The 17,428-nt window shown below is 37.4% G+C and overlaps 1 protein-coding gene across 1 annotated transcript in view; it reads right to left on the bottom strand.

Annotated features, from left to right (window-relative positions):
* Positions 1–16,930, bottom strand: part of LOC104546405 (signal peptide, CUB and EGF-like domain-containing protein 1) — a gene marked incomplete at its 3' end in the record, with an annotated part of 91,454 nt that extends 74,524 nt beyond the window's left edge. The window contains exons 1-4 of the mRNA XM_010191791.1: positions 16,921–16,930; positions 15,587–15,702; positions 14,963–15,128; positions 11,009–11,137 (exon numbers count right to left, since the gene is read on the bottom strand). Of these exons, the coding sequence (XP_010190093.1) occupies positions 11,009–11,137; positions 14,963–15,128; positions 15,587–15,702; positions 16,921–16,930 (421 nt within the window). The remainder of the gene's footprint in view (positions 1–11,008; positions 11,138–14,962; positions 15,129–15,586; positions 15,703–16,920) is intronic.
* Positions 16,931–17,428: the final 498 nt, after the last annotated feature.

Below are 17,428 nucleotides of genomic sequence, written 5' to 3'. Positions count from 1 at the left end.
AAAGAGTTTTGTTTCATTTTCTAATATAGTAAACAATATTTTTGATGACTAATTCTTGACTGTATAAATCATATTGTTTCTCATAAATCAGCACTGCCAAGAACTGATTGCATTCTAAGCATAGTATAATGACAGTGACTGCATTTGAAATCAGAGACCAGATGACCTCACTGCTCTCCACTATGTCTTTTTGTAATCCATATCCTGCGTAATTTCAGGCAAATACACCTTTCCAGGAGGGAAGGCTTGAATGTCATACATGTCTGACTGGTAAACACACCCACCATGGGCTGAAATCCTGCACCCACACGTGAATAAACATTCTCCCTTGCTTTCAATTAGAGCTAAACACAATGTGGCTCCTAAAGCTTTGGTTAATTTTAATATATTTTATAGCTTTTTCTTTCAAGGTATATACATCAATATAGGCCACACTGGCTTAGAAATTTGCTATTATGAGAAAGTTAAGATGAATTAACAAAAGACACAAAACTAATACAAACAAGATAAAGCAGCAAAGATGCAGAATAAATAATGCTGAATAAAACTCTGACTTCGCTGAACTAAGACACAGTCATCTATGGCCATATCAGACCAAATAAGAGCATCCATATGAGATTTAACTAATTTAACTTAAACATATTAAATTAATACTCTAAGCTGATTAGTCTTTACTTTTCTGAATGTTCCACATAGAAAAATCTTAACTGTGATTGATTACCTACCCCAGGGAGTAAGTATTAAAAAAAAAAAAGGTCTCAGACAACAAGAAGACTTGCAGAAACAAGAGACTGAGATTGATGCTGCTGTCACACAGCTCTCAGTTTCTTAATTTATTATGACAGCCTGAGAATCTAACTTCATAGTTGACAGGGACCAAGATTTATTCCACACTTTTGATTATTTCCCCATGTCTAACAAAAAACTTTGGGCCTACACTGATTTATACTCTCACTTGTTTAGGTACTTCTCAGATCGCATAGGCTTAAAAAAGCAAACATATGGCAAATTAACATGTAAAGAAAGTTATCTTATTTGAACTCAGAAGATTAATGTGAGGTGACCAACATTAGAGTACTTTTGAATGGGGAAATTTTCAGATACAGAAATAGAAAAAGCAGGATAAGAAAAGCAGTGTGTTCAGATCCTAGCTTCAGAGAGGGTTGGATACTAGAGGCCTTTCCATCAACCACAACGAGAATTCTGTATTTTTATTGGATTTCCAGAGTGAACGTGGACATATTTTCAAAATTAGTCTCCAATTTTGGGCTCCAAATTTCTGATAGCAACAATCTTATTTTCAAAAGTTTTGATTAGCTGAAGCCAATGGGACTGCACCCGTGAAAAAACAGGGAGCAGTTCATCTGACCTACTGCAAATACATACTTCAGGATGAGGGTGGTCATGCACACAGAAGACCTATTTCTCTCTAGAGACTCCAAGGTGAGTACAGATAGATGGCTTATACGCAGACATTCATACTCCATTAGCTAAAGCACAGCTTAGGATATGTAAAGTACATTACTCTTAATTTGAGGGCTTCATAAGCTTTATAGAAATGTAGGCCTTGACTTCTTGGTTGTTAAATGTTTTTAAAATCATATGTAAACAACGTGATAATGATTCTCATCTATCTATCATGGAACCTGTCATGAAGAAAGGAGGCTGCAATGGCTCAGAGTCTGGAAATTTCTACAGTTAGCAGGTCCCATAAAACTCAATCTGAGGTTTAGAAGAGGAAGATCATCAGAACTAACATATAATTCCATCTCAAAAGAGAGATTTAACTTTTTTCTATGATTCTCTGCTACCACTTGCACCATGAAGACTCTCATAAGATGCAGGCAACCAAGGAACAAAAGTCAGCACATGTATACAGATGTTGTATGTAAACATCTGATACAGAATTGTCTATAGAACACTTATCATCCTAGCTATTCATATTTACTCAGCACCTAGTTCATCAGTTAGTGGAAGACACTGCGGAATAGTAGCACGTGTTATAAAATCTGATGCATATCACCTTACCACAAAGACTGGATACTTTAAATTGCTGTGATGAATCACAGCTGTTATCATTCATCTAATGGACAGACCAAGCATGACTGAAAAGATCTGAAAATGGTAATACAGTAAAAATCAGTTCACTAAAAAAACATATCAGAAAGTAACTTCCTTTAATGATTTAGGCTTGCATCTGAAAAATAAAGAACTTTAAAAAAATGCGCTCAATTTTTTCATCCTGAAAGAATGCATTTGTCTTTAAATATCAGTTAGTTGTGCAATTTGCAGTTTGGATTTTTTTTGTATGCACCCACTGCAGCTTGTCTAGGGGAGGTTCAGTTTCTTAATACCTCTGTGCCCATTTGCAGAGGTCCTCTAATCCCAAGGTTCTTACTATGCTCTGAAGACCTGATCCCTGCCAGTCATTGTTTGCAGAAATACAGAATGCATAAAGGTTTAAAATATACAGATACATCTATTGTTAAAACTTGCATTTCAACACTTTTCATCCTGTCTATAAAGATATATTACACAGGGCCCCATTCCCATCTTGTGCCTGGGTCCCTCACATTTAGAACAGATCCCCACTACTCAACCACTGAGCCTTGATTTGGGAGTCTGGTCTCCTTCTCTTAACACATAAACCAACTGCCAAGTCCTGAAGTCCTGCTCAAGCAAAACTCTCACTGGAATCACTGGAAATGAGCAAGAGCTTCAAGATTTAGATTCATAACTTTCTCTACAAAAACACCTTCATTTTACATGTGTTTTAATAAAAATGAAGAGTTATGAAAAGAAGGCTATTGGGTTTATTCAGTCCTCCTTCTGCCAAGGACCTTAAGATTAGCAGCCATGAAAATCTGGAAGAGATTTTATGACTGATAATATTATTAGAGGCCCTGCTGATGTGCTAAGAGGACGACAATACTTAACTGTTGGCTCACCTAAGTGTCTCCTAGAGTTAGGAAAGAAGGGCAAGGAAAATGGAAGACAGCCAAGAAAACGGAGCATTTTTCAGCTTCTCTTTAAAATATTTGTTTTTATGAAACTAAAAACAACTTTAAAAGCTGTTTAGTTTTATCTTAAAAATGTTCACATTAAAAAAATATATCTATTTGAACTGTTGGGAAACAGAAAGAAAAATAAACATCAGTAATAGAAGCATTCATTTGGAGTTCAAGCAAGCAACACATTGTGCACAGCTGTCTGGAGAAGAAGAAAAATAAAGCTAAATTAAAAGGAAGACAGTGGTCTCTTTAATCGTACCAGTGATTATGCAATCCTAAATGAGTTATGTGCCACTTCTTGACATTATGCATCTGGGAGCTTTAGAAATTATTTCTCATCACTTGCAACTCTTCTCCCACTCCATGCTGATAGGCAGGCTAGGCCATAATCCCCTGTCTCAGTGTATACATTCTGACAAACAGAAAGGTAGGAATAGGTAAATTTTGGGTAGATTTTTGGGTAGCTGTTTGGGGTTTCTTTTGAAAGAAAAACATAGAGCATTGGAATATTCACTGGAAGAGGATGAAGAATGTGTTGTGATATACATACACGTGCATACGTACTAATGTACTTTTTGTCATCTGAGTCAGGTTGTAGATTACTACTGCCCAGTCAGGAATTAAACCTACATGCCAGGGTTAAAACCTTTCCTCTCTTAAAATAAGCCAACAGATTTTAAAGGAGCACTGCAAGACAGGAACTTGGGTTTAGATTCTAACCTCAGACCTTAGAAGAAAAGAAACTGTGTGATTTCAAAGATGAACCTGATTTTTATACTACCTTGGGATCCCAAGGCCTATTTAGTAAAGGGCAGATGTTACTTTGAGGCCTGTGACCATCTGCTCCTTGTTTGTCTCAGAAGTTTCTCCTTTAGCTGCAGGCTCCCAAATGCCTTGCTAGGATTGTTGCTCTGCTCCACCTACCCGAACTGGCAGATCAGTACCACTGCTGGAGCAGGTTCAGTTGCTCCAGGGAAAGTGTCACCTCTCCCTTCCCACAAGGGCTTCCACATGACTTAGTCACTTTGTCAAGAAATGCAAAATAGCATCTGAGAACAGGCAAATAAAACAGTTTTTCAGGCTGGAAAATCAGGCCTTCTGCCTGGACATAACAAGAACTTTACTATTCAGTCCTTTGCTACTGAATTCACAGCTGACACTGTGCTTGTTTTTGTCTACCACACTGAACATATAGCTCTTGCAGAGAGCTCCATGGAACCTATAATGCACATGAGTAATTGCATTTCTGGCTTGATTTATAACCAGAAGTTCACTCTACTTCCCAGGACTCTTCTCAATGGGATCACAGGATTAACTACTGAAGAACCATAAACTATACTGGATCATCAAAACCTACCTCCGTAGTTATTTTCAGGAGGTGTGACATACAAGAGAATTAATTCAGATACCCTATTATTGATTTAGTAACTGTTTTTTTTCTGTAAGAGGAACCTGTAAGAGAATATTCTAAATAAGAATGTGTAAGTGGGGATTTAGAAGGGCAGGGATTATATTCTTGGCTACGCTGCAGACATCCAGACATCCTGTGTGAAGATTGAGAAGTAAATTAATCTGTTTGCCCTAGTTCCTCAACTATAAGCCGATGAAAATTATATTTCTTTTCCTTACAGGATTTTCTGAGGACAAATCTATTAATATTTACAAGGTGTTCACACATGTTCCTATATCACAGCAATTAATACCACAAAAAACTATAAATAAAATAAGTAAATCTCTGAATATATTACTATATATTTTTGCCCATGTTCCTTTGTATCTTTTTTGATGGTTTCCAAGAAGAGTTTACAACCTTCTTGTACACTTACTAATTAAAGAAATTAAAAAGAACAGAGGACTTCATGAAACCTATGCTCATCTTTAGAATAAAGAAGAGTTAAGATGAGTGCAGCCTGGAAGCAAGAAGTGTTTTTGCAAAAAACAATGCTTACTTGCTATTAAAAAGAGATTACTGCAAATCAGAGCTAAAGAGAAAGTAAAAAACACAACCAACCAAACAAAAAAAAACCCCAAAACCAAAACCCAACACAAAACAGAGAGAGATGAGTAGCACTTCATAGCTATTCATATTTATATCTTAAAATGTAAGCAAAGGAAAATCATCACTCCATGCAATTCCATTCTTTAACCTGAAATATTTTTCACATCCAGATTTGGTTTGACAAACAGAAAACAGTTGTGTCAATTTTTTAGGAAGAATTCTCTAACTCCATGTACACAAAACTGCCTTCAGGAAACAAAAGGACTCAAGAGCAGAATGTGGAGGAGGTATTACGTGGTTTTCCCAAGTAAGAACCAATGGCAATTTGCTTTTATTGCTACATATTTCTCTTGCACACTCTTCTCGTTCCATTTTTTCACATTCTGATCAGAGGTGAATTCCAGAAGGCTTGAAATAGCCGGAGTATCAGCTGATACGTGAGCCCTTTGGCAAGGAAATTTTGCCAAGCAAGGCAGTCCACTTTCTGATCTGAATAGTTATGGCACTCTCTTTCACTTTCTATTTTCAGATGCCGAATAAATTTGTAACAGTCAGGAATATCAGCAACAACTACTTTCAGCAAGGTTTCTAGGAAGGTTTTCCTGGATAAATCCCAAGGTTTAATAATCCATGATAAGCTCCAGAACTCTCTTCTTTGGTGATGCTTCAGACCAACACAGCAAATAATACTCTCCCAGGAAGCTTACATTTTTATACAGTAGGAGAGAGATTAATATAACAAAGGTACTCCATATAAGAGTCCTTCAGGGAAAGGAAAAAGAATTCAGTGCTCTTTCTGAATTTCCCAAGTGGAGTAACCAAATGCTATTGCACTACCTCATTCACTTTGGCGGGGATACAAAGCAGTAAAAATAGAATTTTTCACAGCAGCCTTTTTTGGATTTGATGACTGTTGAGATGACTGCTTTCTAGATCACTCATTATTCTCACTGCTCTCTTTTGGCTTCATCCAAGTGCAATGCCCTAAACTGAGCGGTCCTTCATCAGTTGAAGCCTTACCGCTACTGAATGAGCAGAGGGTTTCTTTCCATATCAAAACTGCTATTCCAATAGCTTGAAAGTAACTCCCCCAAAAAAACCCCAGGAAATTCTCTCTTATTCTCTTGTGTTCATTCTGGAACTGCCATAGTGGCAACTATGCCAAGGACCCCTGAAATTCCCATGGAAAAGTAAGACAAATTCTTAAGGCTTCTCTATGGCATCCCCATCCATCACGTATCGTACAACATCCAGGCTTAAAGCACCAGGCTCAATCTACCTCCTCTGCTTTTTGACATGAAGACATGTCAAAGCACATGTAAGTACACCCAACTGCCAAAGAGGCCTCAAATCAGTAGTGCACTTACATTACATTCAGAAGTCCAGTCTTCTTACTTAACAGTAGATCAATAAATTTTTTTAAAAAATCAACTGAGCAACTTAAAAACACCTTTAAGTGTCATGCTGAATCAGAGTAGGGAGTATATTTTGAAGAACCAGTTTTAAAGGCATAACTCTCATCCATCAATATTTTGTAGTACAAATTGACAGACTTTACCAGATATCTGAGAGCAGACTCTGACTTACTGCAAATGAGATGGGTAAAATGTTTGGCACTAATGGGAAGGATGATCAGTTACACCACAATCTCTTCTTAAGGAAGGAGACAATGAAAATTGATAGCATGCCTCAACATGTGAAAGACATAAAGAAGGCAAAATCAATTTACCAGTAAAACCATGGAGAAAAAATGATCAAACAGGAAGGAACATCTGGACCGGTGAACTAATTGCTTAGAAAGGGAAATATAAAATAAAAAAATGCCAGACTGGCATTTCATATATGACAGGGGAAAACATATTTAAGGACTGGTTTCAAATGAAGGATAAATAAAACCTATTACATGATACCAAATATTAGTCTTGCATCCAATGAGCAGAATTTAGAGTAATTTTGAGAAAGAAGTGCTGCTATTTCAAGTGATTACAGTGCTAAAGTAAATTCCTTTTAGCCAGACAAGGATCTCATCATGGTTTTAATTCCCTGTGATGTTATTTCATGTTATATTTGAGAAATTCCTCAATAAAAATGTCAAATAGAGAGTGAGTTGAGTTCCCCTGAGGACAGTTTTGGACATTTTCCAGTAAAAATTTTAACCATGAATTCTTAACAAAACACCTCCTCCCAACAAATAAATAAATAAGAAATTTCACTTGATTAGAAATAAATAAATGTTGAAACAAGAACATAGGAAAAAACACTTAACCTGTCAACTCCATCTGATCTAATTCGTTGTGAATACTGCAAGCTTGCTATTTATAAAGAAGTATATCTTGCTATACTGACATTACTAGAAATACATCCACTGAAGGTTTGAAAAGGAATGCAAACCCTTCAGTCAAGCAAGAGATGCAGAAATCCTGATACAATGTTCTTGTCCATTATCAGCTATTTCCTGGATGGCCTACAGGACTACCAGTGAACTATCATGGGGTCCCATCCCTAGGCCTTCTATCCAGAATCACTAGACAAAGATTTCTGGTGATGTGCGTGTTAAAATGCAGCGTGACTCACTGAGAGAGCAATTCAGATGCCTAAAAATCTGAGTCAGATGCCATTTTAGATTCCTAATATTATTCCATTTAGCCTCCATCTCACACTCCAGATCTAGCTCTGTAGATCTCTGGACTAAATGATCCGTAAGGGTCTCTTCCACCTTGAGATATTCTATGATCTCATGTCACATTTGCCAGCTCCAGGGTGTTCTCACACTGTCATGAGACTCCTATGTTTTCGCAGTCAAATTGACCCCCAAGAGTTCTTGCTGCCTGCCTTCCTATGTGCTGACAAAATGGACCCCAACAGTAATGCCTGGAAGGCCAAAGAATGGAGGAGAAGTAAGAATAGCGTAGTCACAGTGTTGGGACACACCTAGCAAATCTTCTGTCCAAGCACACACACATCCATGGTGCTGTATGAGAAGATGGTTTGGGCAGGGTTTTCAAAATCAACCTACAGCGAGTTTTATAGGCTCATCTAGAAATTCCATGGAAATGACATGACTCTATACAAGATCCACTACAGCCTTACTTATATGAACATAGACTTAATTTCAGCATACTAATCAAACACTACATGTCTTTTCTAAGAGGAACATAAACTTCATACATTGAACATATGATACAGAACCTAACTAGCAATCTTTGGTTTGACAGTTGTGCAAAGTCCTATAGAAACTGGGGAGCAGGGGTGAGGAGAGAAAAAAAATATCAGTAGAAGCTGAAAAACATTGTCACTAATCTTGTGAAGAGATCTTTATCTCCTTACAATCCATGAAAAATAAGTGGTTTCTCAAAAAGCAAGAACAGGTGGAAACCAGTGGACACATCAAAACTTTAATTCCCTTCAATGCATAATTTCCTCATGGGAAAAAAAAACATCTTTGGAATAGATTAACCAAGTTTTACATGCTGGAAAAATATTAAAGAAAGGTTACAGAAATCCTAATTTAAACATGTGCAAATATAAGGTTTGTCTTTGATTTGAGACCTCACTGCATCTTCTTAAAAAACAGCCAATTGCATGTACACATTTCTGGCAGCATAAGTGAAGGGAAATACAACTTCTTCAGACGAGAAGGCTAGAACATCCCCCTTTTCAAAACTGATACTGTGCTAATGGGCACAAACAGGCTATCCCAGCAGTCAGCATAACATAATGCCAGCAGCTAGCTAGGGATCAAATGATGACAGAAAAATGCTCTTTCCTAGCAATGGTGTCCCAAATCTGAGTTAGCACAAGGCAGACAGTCATAGCAAGATTTGCATGGCCACTGTCAGGATTAAAACCTTCAGTGTGAGACCTTACAAACAGACAGTTTAATTGCCAGTAAACGCACTCAAATTTTAAAGGGAGAAAGAGGAATGTGCTTTGATTCCCTTTTCAGTGCCTCTAAGCAAAAGCAGCTATCTTACTGAGATGTATCAAAGACCATTCATTAGTTGCAAATATTCAATCTGCATTTGAGGAACAGAAACCTCCCCAGACTGTGGTCTCAAAATTAGAAAGGCAATTGTGACCTCTTTTAGTGTCCTAAAGTTGCACACTGGGAGAAATGAAACTCTTTGCTATTATTCCCACTCATCTGTTCGTTGAACTTCTTCTAGAAGCAATACAGTTCATAACATTTTTGGTGTAACACAAAAAGCTCAGAGTAGACCATGAATACGGGCAGACACTGATTCTAAAATACCTGAAAGAACTCTTGGCAAGCTTTGGATCAATACTTTCAACCTTAGCCACCTGTTTATATGATTGTTGGCCTTTCCCTCCCCCCAAAAAACCCCAAAGAGGCCAAATCAAAATTAATGAAAAGAAAATTAGAAATCTGGCTATCTCTGTAGATCCAGCCTGTATGTTTCATGACCAGAGACCAGCAACACAGACAGCAGGGGTCCAAAAAGATCCCATAGATCTCCTGAGCAGTTCATCATTTAACAGGTCGATCTTTTTGCTGTTCATTCCTGTTAACCTACTTTTCCCTACTACTATGGGAATCATTTGGAAACAAAGTTGAAAATAGCAAGCTGTTTGAAACAATGTATGTGCAGTTATTTGAATTCCAAATAGCTGAAACATTTGATTATGTTTGTGTCCTGTTTTATTAAGAGATATTTATGAACATTACTATAAATAGAGTTTTTCTTTCTTTTTTAAATGAATGGCTGGCTGCTCTTTGTATAAGAAGTACCTCTTGCCTAGTTAATTATTTGACCAACTCAGGTTGAGGCAAATGAATCTATTTAGTCTGTTCTATCACAAATGAAATTTAGAAGTTTGAGTCAAAAGCCTGTCCATGGTCAGGATATATAATCTATTGGAACAAATATTACCCAGTTTGAAAATGAACGCAGTAAGAAATGCATCTACTGAATAACCAAATTCTTGCTCAGAAATTCTAGCTGTTCCATAGCTTCAGTGAGTGCAAACTGGTGCTACGAGACTTCTTTATTTCTGGTTCATTACCTGATTTCTTGGCTTTTATTGCAAAGAATCACAGTTTTTTACTGAAGTAAAGGTGCCGCGTGATAGCAAAAAAAAATACACTCCTTTTCCAAATTGTTTTATAAACATCACTCTGAACTGAATTTGAGACTATACCAAACACTGGTCCTTACATTTACATTGGGAATATTGAGGAAGATAGTCCCTAGGTATTAGGATTCAACTAGAATGACTACCAAGTAAGCAGGTATGGGAAACTGGACACAGCAGTTAAAGTTCATTTCCAGGTAACTGGTGTGAAGAAATTTCAAAACAAAACATATACTTGTTTTAGCTTATGGGATAAACGCAACCTATTTAAACAAGAGCAACAGACATGAATAAAAAAAATAGATCCCAAAATCCTCAGACTGCTGAAGCAATTAAGATCCTACTCTGAATATTGCTTTGTACAGCTAGTGGACTGTTTCTCTCCCCTATGTAAACAGCTATTACTGATAACTTTTTCTTCTACTCTGTTTCATTGTCCAAGTATTCCTTCATCACACATGCACTCTTAACGTTCTGTAATTTATATTCATGCAGCATATCCTAGAACTATGTTACCCTAAAAGTGAAAATGGGGAGGGGGAGCTCTAAAGTTATGACTGGAATTACAAAAGTTGGAAGAAGCAGACAAAATATATTAAAGTGCATGGGACAGATTACTTTCCTTAAAAAAGAAGACCAAATATCCAGCAAAGGCTTTGGAGGTCAGGGGTCTTTTAAGCAACGTTAAAGACGGGCAAATTGATTTGAATATGTTAGGATTAATAGTGCCAACTTTAAGGGTCTGGTCTAAGCCACACTGGAGTTAACAGACAGGTTTTAACTTATCCAGTGTGATCTGGATCAAGTTTTTACTGAAAGCATACCAGATGACAAAACACAGCTAAGCAGGTAAGGCCTTACCACAGCCTGAAATGAAACTTTCTTGCCAGCATTCACTACTTACCAAGACAGTTGTGGCCATCGTGGGCTAACATGAACCCATCATAGCAGGTACACCTGTAGTTGCCTGGAATGTTGATGCACTCGTGGACACAACCCCCATTGTAGAAGTCATTTTCACACTCATCAATATCTAAAACACAAGAGGAGGAAAAAGAAGCCTTTGTAAAAAGAGAATACTAAGAATACAGAAAAAAATCTCCAGCTGAGCATGGTCTCTGAATATATGCATGTTCCTAATCTTTCTATACTCATATTGCATATTTTGTCCAACAGATGGCTCAGGGAACTACTGACTGAATGTATCAGGGTCACATACGACTGAAAAGCAGCAAGCCAATGTATAAAATGCTCCTTCCCAAAATAACTGTAGTATCACCACAGTAGACAATGATATGTAGTCAAAAGATAAAAAGAAACACCTAATTTTGGTACCTTTTTTGTATTTAAAATGTAGGGTTTGAGTTTTTGTCTTTAAAACAATCAAGCGGACAATGAGTCAAACTTTTGACTTTGTGGTAACAACTATCTGCAACATGCTATTAATATGGCATAAGACAAGAGAAAAATATGCCTTGTTTAAAAAACAATTGTCTTCTCAGAACAAGGAAAATCTCATATATACCTGACAATACATAAGGCTGCAATTCTGTACAACAAACCTTGAAAATCATCATTTCTGAAATAGCTGTCACAGTCCACTGAGCTCTATGAAGTTACTATTGATATCTTGGTAGTTTTGTCTGTCTCTTCCCTCTCCCTCACAAAATAAGCCGTATTATCATTTTCTGTATTAATTTATGTGCAGTAACAACAACAAAAAGCCCAACGTTTTATCCTTAGAAGGTATGCCAGAATTATTTTTAATTATTTCTTTTTGTACACTGGCCTGCATCCGAAAGAGTACCATGCATGATAAGAGAGATGCATTCTGCTTCAACGACAAACAACTCTGCTATGATCTTCCCTCCCTCATACAAAACATCACTTCTTCACTCATTCTAGAAAGTGCAAATTTTCTTCTTTTTACATAGATTGTAGCTTGGCTTATATATGGAATGTCAGCATCACAGTCACTGCTGTGAATCATTCAGTGGCGCATATCAACCAAATAAAAACCACACAAATAATTACAGACAGCCTTATAGCTTGATAGCTATCAGTTCTAAATCTGTGGTGCACTAGACAAAAAACCCCAGCTATTGTCTCTAAGTTAGACAGTGCACGATCAATAAAGTAATCTTTTCAGAAAATCACCTGTTAGTACATTAGAGCTACCCTGACTGTACGTTTCAAATGTGCCTTCCATTGCAGAAGTGGTTGAAATATTCCTGAATTAGGTTCACATTCATGCAGCTTTTTATCTTCTTTCTTTTTTTTTTTTTAACTTTTAAAAGTACTCCAGGGAAAGCTTTGCTACCTGGTATCATACTCTGCCGCAATTCCAAGACAGCAAGGCAAATCCAGATTCTTCTGAAAAGTCAGCTCAGACTCAGACACTCAATGCTTTCAGCTTTTCTGGCCCTTGGATTGAGCCTGGCCAATCCTGTCCCTCCTTGCACAATCCTCTCAGAAGTTTGATCTGTCAGAGAAGGGACAAGCCTTCCCCTTCAAGTTGGCCCCTCCCAGTAATGCACTTTAAACTCAGAATAGCCCAGGTCTCCATCCACTTCCCTCCAACAGTTCTGAAGCCCCCCTTGTATGATCTCCGTAGCACCTTGAAATGGGAAATACAAATTTGGCTTTATCTGCAATACCTGTAAGCTTTTTTGTAACTCAGCATTCATCAACACAAAAATGCCAGAAATGAGAAGCTGGAGAAAGGATATTCCTAATAAAATATGATCTGCTGCTTAAAGGTAAACTTCCTAGTTTTTCAACCACTGCTCTGTTTCAGAAAGTTCCCATCCTTTACCAAGAATTTTCATCCACTAGTTGTACAAGTGATGAGTCAGCACAGCCTGTGGATGTGCTCTACCTTCCAGAGTCCAGTAAGACAACAAAAAGATACATCTGTGAATCTTCCTGAAGCAAATAACCAGCAAGTCAATTACTGCGTATTGGGCTCATTCCAAATACAGCTGTAGCATGGCCGTGCAAAGTCCCTGAGAAGCTGCTCTCCTTTATTTACAACACAGTGTGCCCAGATGCATATTGCCAAAGTGTAACAGTGAGGTTTTCACTTCTCAGATATTTGCATCTTCCATCACTATTCATGAATTCTTCTGGAAACTCCCTATCATTCTCAGGCTACAGGGACAAAACCAGAGCTCTACAATAATGCCATGTTTTAACAGGCCAAGTCAATAATCAAAAAGCATCTAATATGATTTTCATGTCAGGCATCTTGGGCATTCCTCAGAAAAAAATGGTAACTTCATTTAAAGACTTGTTTTTAACTTTTATTCCTAAGTTTCTTCAGAAGAGAGAATTCAGAAGAAAGTGTTATCAGTTGTTATGTTACTCAGCATCAGACTGCCGAGGGCTGATCAATTCATTCCCTTTTTTCAAACAATGAGTGAAATAGGACTATTTGTTTAAACAAGCAATAGGAGAGCCTTCAAAAGGGACAAAAAACAAAGAAATGTGAAGCCTTTTGAATGTCTACCCCTTATTATAATACAGATTTCTAAAAAGCTGTACTGTGATTAGCAGCACAAGGTACTGATGTAATACTTAATTTCCAGATAGGGTAATCTAACAGATACATAAACCAGAAAAATAACAAAAGGAACAGAATCTTTTAATCTCTCTTTCAAGGAGTTCCAGTTATGTTAAATTTTGCAAAAGGATTAGAAGATTACTTCTCCCTTTTGTACCCTAAGAGCTGTACAAAACTAGGAGTGGAGCCAAACATTCTACCTATTTTTAAGAGCCATGTTGTGGGTTTTCTTGGTGTTTCTTTCCCCTCCAAAACCACATTGCTATTTAAGAGACTTCACCTGGCAGGCTGACTGGAATTTCTATCTCCAGTATTGCTAGGAAAACACCAAGGGGAGAAGACTGGTGAATGTAACGTTTTATTTTTTTAAAACAAAATCAACCAAACAAAAAAACCTCACCAAAAGCATGCACAAAGCCTGCAAAGTCCAAATGTTGGACTTCTTTAAAGCTCCAGCTGCATCAAGAGAAAAGCAGACAATGTGCCTGTAAACAACATGAACACCACCCCATCTTCTCTTCTCACGTACCTGGAGGAGTGAATTCTTTCAAGAACACCCCAGTGAAAATGCTGAACAACTATAATTTACGAGCAGAATATTATATTGACATGGCAGGATATGGTTTCCTTAGCGAACTTAATATAGCAACAAAAGCAATAGGAGTATATTCAAACACATAAAACCTGCAGACTTGGTCTTAATTTTATCTACTATAAACCTCAAAATTTGCAGTAGCCAGCTACGTTCATTTCCTTTTGGTTAGGTCATATCCTATTATTCTTTTTTTCCCTGTAATTGATAGAACTGGGTGTTAAAACTCTTGACTCCAAATGCCTCTAACTCAGAAAGCTAACTATTCCCTTCAATTCTGTAGCTTCATCTAACCTGAACATTCTTAGTGTTCGATCACTTAATATTGTCTTTCACCATGGGAATTTCTGTAACACAAAAACAAACCAAAAAACCCAGAAATGTTGCCATCCGACCACGAAATTGCTGTGCTGGATACAGGTGCAGATGCAGTTGAATTAGTGAAGTTTACTGCAATCTAGCTCTTAACGGGAAACCTAAGATTTTATCTACGCTGGCAAAATATTGACAAAGTTTTAACTCCAGTAAATTATGGCTGTTCAGACAGGCAACTCTTGGGCTATGTAGTGAAGAAAACACCTTTAAAAAGTATTACAATTTTCTCTTTAAGAGGAATTCATTTGATATGGTATTACAATGACACTGAAACGATTAAGAAGGCATAGGGCCATTTATAATATTGACATGGGCTGCTAACAACCTACGTGGGTTTACTGTGTTCAAATGAGACAGCAACGCCCAGTGCCAGAGCTGCATGTATGCAACCCCTTTCTCAGCTTCTGGCAAAATAGTTTTGACCATTTCTTTCTGGAGCTGGTTTGGGAAATCTCCAAAATCCACTGCTTGTTTCAAAAGTTTTAAAGGAAAAAACTAGCAGGAGAAAAGAGATAAAAAGAAGCTTGCTTACATGGGTGTATGAGTAACTGTACTGGTTCAGCTATTTGCCAAGGTGAAAGAAGCTTGGAAACTACATTATAATTCCTTCTGGAAAGCAGAGGTGAATCTTTCTATTACAGCCTGGAAATAACTGTCATTCAGCAGCCCTAGGGAACACAGCACTGCCTTGCTCTGCTGTTGTCCTCCTCAATGAGCAGTGGTGTTACTTAAAGAGCACATATTGTATGAGACTGCAATTATTATAAAACCATCCAAGACCTTTTTTAAAATCCAGATGAATGTCTGAGAAAATCGGAGCATTTGTTACCATGAGGAAGAGCTGGAATTTACAATTACTATATTTCAGTTGCAGGAAAAGAATTTGAAGATGTCTTCTTTGAGTGACCTAATTCTTTTCAGTCTGAAGGGACCTGTATCTACCTTATACATACTGGGCTTGATTCTTCTTTCATTATCACAAGTGCAACTGACACTATCCGGGAAATACGTTTCATTTGTGCGTTCTGCAACAAAGGGGAGGCACTCTCAAAAGTCTCACGAGGCCACCCTGCAGAGAAGCAGCTCTACCAGAAGCACATACAACTTGACTAAGAAATGTTCCAAATAAAACAAGAATCGATCTCTTCTGCTTCCCATATCACAGTTATTTCAGCTTTTTGTTTCAGCAGAGAAGACACAACAACATGCAGTTAACTAATGCCTAAAAGACAAACCAAACTGTAAAACAGACTGAGGAAAATGCTAGTTTCCATTTTGTCTAAACATCTTCAGCAGTGTGATGAAATTTGCTGCATGCTAACCATCTTTTCCAAGCACTAACAATCTTTTCTAGAAGGTGGCATAGACTTCATGCCAGAAAAGTACAAAATCTACCTCCAGCAAAACCCATTGCCACTCTTCATTATACCAGTTGCCATTCATTAAGCTCCTGAATGTCCAAAAACCATTACAACACATATAACAAAATTTGTCAGCACAGCTACAGATCATTATGGGCAAAGCTACTGAAATCAAAGCAAACATCTACATGGAGTTGATGCATTTTGGATCAGTGTCACAGCTAAACTGCCACAGAAGCCTTATGGCTATTAACAATTGCAAAGGGAAGAATGGGCTGGGGCCGGAAAGTCAATGAGCCAAATTCAGCTTTTAGTGTTGAGTTCCATAGATCTTTACAGAAAATGGGAAAGTGTGCACTGGCACAACCTTTATCTTGGCATCTGTCAAGGCCACAGATCCAAACACTCACAATGCAACAGATGATGTTCAAAATAGGAGCAGAATGGGGTAAAAGCTGTGTTCATTTTAAAGTATTTCTTGACTACTAATATAAGGGAAAGATCTGGAGTTAATTTAGTAAACACAAGTTTCAATTGACTTTGAAAGGAATAATTTATGTTCTAGGACATTTAAAAAATAAAATAGCCAAAGGAAGCTGCCTGCCCACATCAATTTCTTCTAATTTAGAGAGCCACAAACAAAACTTAGCACACACATATATTATGCAGATGTGGAATATTTCCTAAAGGAGCTGGATCCATAAAATGGCAAGAAAAAGAAATATTAAAGTCTTTGTAACTGTATCTTGATAGATAAATCCACATATTTATTCAGTATCCGAAAATAAAAATATTTTGGTGTTCATCTTTATCTATTGGGTTAGCCAAAAAGTAATTATTTTTTTTTCTGGATAAATGAAAGGCGAATTTTTTATGGGAAACAAAACCAGTATTAAAAATATATATTGTCCATTTTGTTCAACTACCTTTTGCCATCTTTCCGGCAACTTCATAATTCCAAGCTGAAAAAAGTTCTTTTCTTTTTCAGCAAAGAACAGTTGCAAGAATGATTTCATATCCTCATCAACACTGAAGGTTTTACTATATAAGACGGTTTGTAAAGAACAAAACAAATGGCAGTCTGATGGCGTCGGGTCTGGCAAATATGGTGGATATGGTAACACATCCCATCCAAGCTGCCACAATTTTGGACAAGTGACCAAACTTGTATGTAGTCTAGCATTATCATAGTGAAACACACCACCTTTGCGATTCACCAATTCAACGGCGTCATTTAATTTAACCAGTTGATGACAATACATGTCCAAATTAATGGTTTGGTTCCTTGGAAGCAATGCAAAATACAAAATACCTTTGAAATGCCACGACTGACAGCATCAACTTCTGGTGAATATCTGCTTCTGAAGTGCTTTCAGCTGGTTCATCACGCCTGCTCCATGATCTTTTTTTGTTTGTAGTTGTTGCAGACAATCC

The sequence above is a fragment of the Mesitornis unicolor genome, unplaced genomic scaffold, assembly GCF_000695765.1.
Source record: "Mesitornis unicolor isolate BGI_N332 unplaced genomic scaffold, ASM69576v1 scaffold9199, whole genome shotgun sequence".
In the NCBI taxonomy this organism is placed as follows: domain Eukaryota; kingdom Metazoa; phylum Chordata; class Aves; order Mesitornithiformes; family Mesitornithidae; genus Mesitornis; species Mesitornis unicolor.
The sequence above is the reverse complement of the archived record's forward strand: the minus strand, read 5'-3'. Positions and strand labels throughout refer to the sequence as shown.